The sequence below is a fragment of the Cynara cardunculus genome (assembly GCF_001531365.2).
Source record: "Cynara cardunculus var. scolymus isolate 2C chromosome LG 2, CcrdV1, whole genome shotgun sequence".
In the NCBI taxonomy this organism is placed as follows: domain Eukaryota; kingdom Viridiplantae; phylum Streptophyta; class Magnoliopsida; order Asterales; family Asteraceae; genus Cynara; species Cynara cardunculus.
The window spans coordinates 17,358,583-17,364,712 of record NC_037529.1 but is presented as its reverse complement, the minus strand read 5'-3'; the positions used below and the strand labels follow the sequence as shown (position 1 = coordinate 17,364,712).

The following is a 6,130-nucleotide window of genomic DNA, read 5'->3' as shown; positions in this document are numbered from 1 at the left end:
ATATTTATAAAATTAAACGTATATATATATATAACAAAACATATTTTTAAACGTATTTATAATAAAACGTATTTATATAAAACATATTAAAAATAACATATTACAAACATATTAATAACATATTAAAAATTTATTAATAAACAAAAATTTGAAAAAAAAATATTTTTTTTGGCCGGGACCGGATGGGACCGGAACTGGGACCGGATTCCTTAACCAGTTACCGGTAAGCTTGACCGGTTACAAGGTATTTCACCGGAACCGGGACCGGGACCGGTTATGGCAGGACCGGTTACCGCCGGTTTTTGTCTTGATTAGGACCGGTAGGGACTGGTTAAGGACCGGCCCGGGACCGGATTTTGGCCATCTCTACCGGTAATTACGCTACACTTGTCGTGGTGCCACAAACGTTGATAGATGAAATGGAAGTACTCATGGAACCAAACATTGTGGACGCTGTTTTAAAGAACTCAGCAGGAGAAACAGAGGTTCTAATCAAATGGAAAAACCTACCGGGTTATGAGGCTACATGGAAGAAGCTTGACGCCATTAACCACCCAATTTTCGGATTTTCACCTTGAGGACAAGGTATCGTCCAGGGAGGGGAGCAATGATAAAGGTTGGAAAACCTATTTCAAGAGAAAGTAAAAGATAATTGCTATCTTATCCAAATCTTATCCAACTTAATTAGTATTTTAAATATTTCAATAATTTCCTTGTACTAGGATTCCACATTATACTACAGATGGAGGGTAGGGCAAGCATTAGAGAGTAGGCAAATTAATGTAACTTTGTTGGTAGTTTATTTTGTTTGTCTCGGTTATTAATCAATAAAGTTCGATTCAAGTCCTATCACAAAAAGAGTTGTTTCTTTAGAAAACTTTGCTTGATTGTATTGATAAAGTTTTCTGGTTTCTTAAAGACAAATGGATGTCTGTAGCTGTTGAGCCTCGCTCATAGCCTCGTTATTGATATTTGACAATTTTATCCATGTCTATGATGTGCAGGGAGAATTTGCAACTTCTTAGGCAGCGTTACTATTATGCTACATGGAAAGCTGATGGTACAAGATATATGATGCTAATTACAATGGATGGATGTTATCTAATTGACAGAAATTTTGTCTTCCGAAGGGTTCAGATGAGATTCCCCTGCAAAGTAACTAGTGATGTATGTTTACACTGAGTTTACTTAAGAAAGTTTCTTATTTTGAGGTCCTCATGTAAAACAAGTAATATAGACTGCATTCATTTTGACATGAAAATGATTTTTTTTGCAAGGGTTTAGCTGAGAAGGTTCATCACTTCACACTGCTTGATGGTGAGATGATAATTGATACTGTGCCAGATACTCGGAAACAAGAAAGACGTTATCTGATTTATGATTTGATGGCTATCAATAAAGTCTCTGTCGTTGAGGTAAAGTTTAATGATTTTCTGTGCCAAGCATCTTCCTGTTGGATGAATTTAATCATTTATGTTATGCTTTTTTGCTGCAATTTGGTAACATTTAAGGCATCATCATTCTTGGCATATTTCACCTTATTAAATTTATTTTGTTGCTGTAGTTTGTGGATTAAGTAAATAAAATGTAATTGTATTCTAACATATTTTTAGGTGAATTATGTATTTGCATTTACAACAAGCATTCTTTTAATACTAGTAAAGTTCAATTCCCTACCTTCAAGGTTAATTGATTGTTATTGTGGATGAGTGAATATTCTTTTTTCCACTTGTACATATAAATAATTACTGTAGAAGGTAATAGTTTTTCTAATGCTAGATACAATAATAAGAAAACAAAGGGGAAGTTCGGGAAAAGTGACACTTTAGTACACTCATTTTTTGCTATGTTTTCATATATAGCTTTCTTTTGTACTTCTTCATTTGGGGCCAAAAGTCAAAGTGATTATCTATTAGTTGTTCGGATCTTATTCCAGGAACTTTGTATATTTTTCTTCAACATTATTGAAGAATTAAGTTATACAATTCTTTTTTGGCTAAAGAAGTCCTAAAAGAAAACATCTCTATGGCAGTTACAAAATTTCATTTACATGATGTTCTGTCTATGTTCATTCTGTTACATGAGATACTGTTCTGGTGCATACAAATTATATAGATATCATTTTACAGTTGGTTTGTGGCACTGAATAACAAGGTGAACCATATTCACCATGGGTTGGGTTTAAACAAGAAAAGGTCAAAGTAAGAAAACACGAGAACACCTATGTCACATGTGATCTTACAGTCAAATCACAAGTGATTAAGAAATTTTGGTCAAACCAGGGGTGTGCTGGGCGACTTGGCCGTGCGACCTAGGTGGTTTGACCCTATTTTTAATCACACGTGATACAAGTGCTCTTTTACATTGATCCTGTTCTCGTTTGTGCCTCCCTCTATATACCATTTAGTGATGAGGAAAAGGAGACACATGTAAACATGTAAACATGCATCTTGGGCCGCGAAATCATGATTTTGTTGTGTCGGTCTTGGCTTAACCTCATATTTATAATTGATACAGAGACCTTTCTACGAACGATGGAAAATGCTGGAGAAGGAAGTAGTTGAACCTCGAAACCATGAACGCCATAAAATATATCAGAGACAACATTCTTTGTATAGATATGACTTGGAGCCGTTCAGGGTATTTATTTAGACCCATTATTAAAGCTGACTCAGCTGATACCTATTTTCTTGGTTGAACTCGTTACTTATCTGGTGAAGTTTTAACAGGTAAGGAGGAAGGACTTTTGGTTGCTTTCTACCGTCATTAGACTTTTGAAGGAGTTTATTCCAAGGCTTTCGCATGATGCAGATGGTCTTGTTTTTCAGGTGCTAATCCTCATACATACACATATTTATGATTTATTGACGTCCTAAGATGGAGAATAACGCCTGAAACCTTTTGACTTGGTTTTTGTAAAGATTATTCTGTTTCAATTAGTTTCTGTACATTATTTGTGACTGTAATAATGTAGCAACAATTATAATTGCATGTTAGAAGAACCAAAAAAGGGAAGTTTTCACATGGTACCTTACTATCACATGATATCCTCCACATCAGCATATATAAGAGCATATCCTCTTGGATGATCAGCTTAAAACCTAAATGACCATAATGCCCTTACTCAGACTGATGGTACCGTGCTTGCCCTGGTTATAAAGCTTGCTTTCTATGCACGTTAAAATCACTATACAACAATAAGGTGCATCCTTTACAGGTTAACATTCTGAATGGTCTTATTTCTTATTATAAAAGCACCCTTTTCAATGTAGGCTGTCCAAAAGTTTGACTTAAAAAAGCTGTTTCCCAACTCACGACACGGATTATATTTATAAATTATTAGATATAGACAAAGTCCCACAAAAGCAAATTGGAATAGCAACAAATCAATGATGACAAGATTGAAGTTCAATGAAATGATTGAAGAAATTGACCAACAACGAACAGAAAAAATACAAAGCCTTTGGTCTTCTTGATTCTGCTACCCATGGTCCAATATAAAGACACAGGATCCAATCTGCACACAGAACATAACATGCAGAGAGAATACGAAGGACATGAAAGAGATTGGATAGGTGGGAAAGAGTATGTGGGAGGGGTAGTGGTTAGCGAGAATATGAATCTATACAGGACATACATGGAATTTTATTCATTCATCTTTGGTTTTTAAGTTGTGTTCTTATGCTTGCATAGAGTTTTCTGTGCATGAAAGTAATGGCATCTTGGTCAATTTTTCCTTCCATTTTCTATGCAGTGGAGTAGTCTGCTTAGTGTGTCTATTTCCCCATCATATCAAAATGGGATGGTGTAAAATCTATTCGTCCTACATTAATCAGAGGGACTGCATATGTGTATGTGTCAGGGTTGTGGTATTAGAGGTACTCATGATGGATAGTACTCAAGGAATATGATTCAACTCACAATTTGTAGGAAGCACATAGGGCCCACTTGATGGACATTGGAGTGGGAAACCATCTTCCTCAAATACTGTTTTCCATATAAACTCACACACACGAGAGATTTATATGTATATGTTTATGGAAAATAAAGCTGACACGTATAGATATTGAGAAAACAAGAGAGGGCAACTGTGCATTCTCTCTCCGTGTGGAACACCCCCACCCAATGTGCTCAGTCACCTTGTTTCTGCATAAAAGGTGGTAAGGTTTATTTCTTAACCCCAATTACATTCAATTTATACTTTTTCATCACTAAATTTATCACTATTTTCAAACACCTAATTGTATTTTAAAACAAACCAAACGAACCCAGAATATCCCACTCGAGAGTAGGGTCTAGGCCAGTTTGTAGTTTCTCCAAACCCATTTATCATCAATTTGAAGTTGCTGCTAAAAAAATAAACCTTGTAAGTACATGTATATCTGCTTATGGTACAATATGCTCATAAAATCTGGGCTGTGCACAGTTGGAGTATGTACTAGTGTGTAAAATCCATGATCCCAAACATGATACTTATCTTAATAGCATCAATAATGATCATCGTACATGCTTTTTCTGTGGAGTAATTATCTTGATCATCCATTCTATCCTCGTGAATAAATACATACATTTTTATGACTAAATAATACATAATTCCCAAATAATAACGAATTAAATTTTTCATCAATTTGTCTTTGCCTTCAAATACCCTGTGACATGCCGCTTCTGTTAAAGATATTGTTAAATAAGGGACAGATAACATGTTAACTATGAAGTGGGCAGATGTATGTATGTCATAATAAGGAATTAGTATGTAGTTTGTTGTTATTTTATGTTGGTAAATATGTTACTAAACGCTATGTGGCAGGGTTGGGATGATCCTTATGTCCCACGTACACACGAAGGACTTTTGAAGTGGAAATATGCATCAATGAACTCAGTGGATTTTCTTTTTGAGGTTGATTATCTGTGAACTTAATAATATTTTGTTTGCATACTGCTGATTTCATGTTGTTATAAAGGTTACTACTTTCCTTTTTTCAGATGGCTGAGGATCGGCAACTGCTTTTTCTTCATGAACGAGGGAAGAAGAAGCTGATGGAGGGGAATAGAATTGCATTTGGAGGTTAGTTGTCGATATCTTCATTTATTTTGAGAAGTTGAGTTGCATTCTGATATAGTTTATTGTGTGCACAGATGATGTTGATCCTGCATCATACTCAGGGAAGATTATCGAGTGTGCTTGGAATAAAGAGGAAGACGTATGGGTCTGTATGCGAGTGAGGACAGATAAGGCAACCCCAAATGATTTCAACACGTATAGGAAGGTACGGATATAGTTTTTTCTTAACCTTAGTTACAAGAAGTTGTGTTATTTATTCCAAAACCAAATGTGAGGAGGATGTGTGAGTTTATTTGTTGCGTTTGCTGTACATCTACTTGAAAAAAGATGAAGAAATAAAGTCGTGTTGTCATATTTGTTGCATTTGCTGTATTTATACTTGAAAAAAAAAGAAATAAAGTTGTGTTTGTGTAATTGAACATAGGTGATGAGGAGCATAAAGGACAACATCACAGAGGAAGTGCTGTTGGATGAGATAAATGAGATCATACAATTGCCAATGTATGCAGATAGGATACAGCATGACAGCAAAGGCCACCACCACTCTACTACAAGGCCTAGAGGAATGGTAGCATAGAGAAGCAGGCAAATGTTGTGTAATTAGGCAGGCAGGCTTTGATTGATGAATATTGTTGTAAATTGTGCTGGTGAGTTTGCATGATCCAGTTGGACCACTTGATCTATTTTAACAAGTTGTTTTCAAGTAACACTCAAATGAATCAATCAATTAGGATTAGTATTTCGTAGCGAGTAGTAAATGTATATTTTCGTTTCCTCATATTGACTTGACATGCAATTCTACTCAATGATGACCCTTATTTTCTTGTTTTATGCTCCTAACAGTTATAGACATGAACCGAAAGGGTTGGGTTCCATTGTCAAATCAAAATTTCGTGAGAACTGTACAAACACTTTGTTAACGGAAGTTCACATAAGTTAACGTATCTTAACATTGCATCATAAGGTATGTTAATGTACTTCATCTCGTGTAAACATTTTTACTATAAACTTCTCATGAAATTTTAATTTTGCATGCGATCCCAGTTCTGAACTGAATAACCAAACTGT

The 6,130-nt window shown here is 35.3% G+C and overlaps 1 protein-coding gene across 2 annotated transcripts in view; it reads left to right on the top strand.

Annotated features, from left to right (window-relative positions):
* The window catches only part of LOC112507049 (mRNA-capping enzyme), a 28,702-nt gene extending 22,907 nt beyond the window's left edge, over positions 1-5,795 (top strand). For both annotated transcript variants that reach the window (XM_025111446.1, XM_025111447.1), the window contains exons 11-18: positions 1,005-1,167; positions 1,278-1,415; positions 2,518-2,640; positions 2,730-2,828; positions 4,808-4,897; positions 4,984-5,065; positions 5,137-5,267; positions 5,487-5,795. In XM_025111446.1, coding sequence (XP_024967214.1) covers positions 1,005-1,167; positions 1,278-1,415; positions 2,518-2,640; positions 2,730-2,828; positions 4,808-4,897; positions 4,984-5,065; positions 5,137-5,267; positions 5,487-5,639 — 979 coding nt within the window. In that variant the 3' untranslated portion in view covers positions 5,640-5,795. The remainder of the gene's footprint in view (positions 1-1,004; positions 1,168-1,277; positions 1,416-2,517; positions 2,641-2,729; positions 2,829-4,807; positions 4,898-4,983; positions 5,066-5,136; positions 5,268-5,486) is intronic.
* Positions 5,796-6,130: the final 335 nt, after the last annotated feature.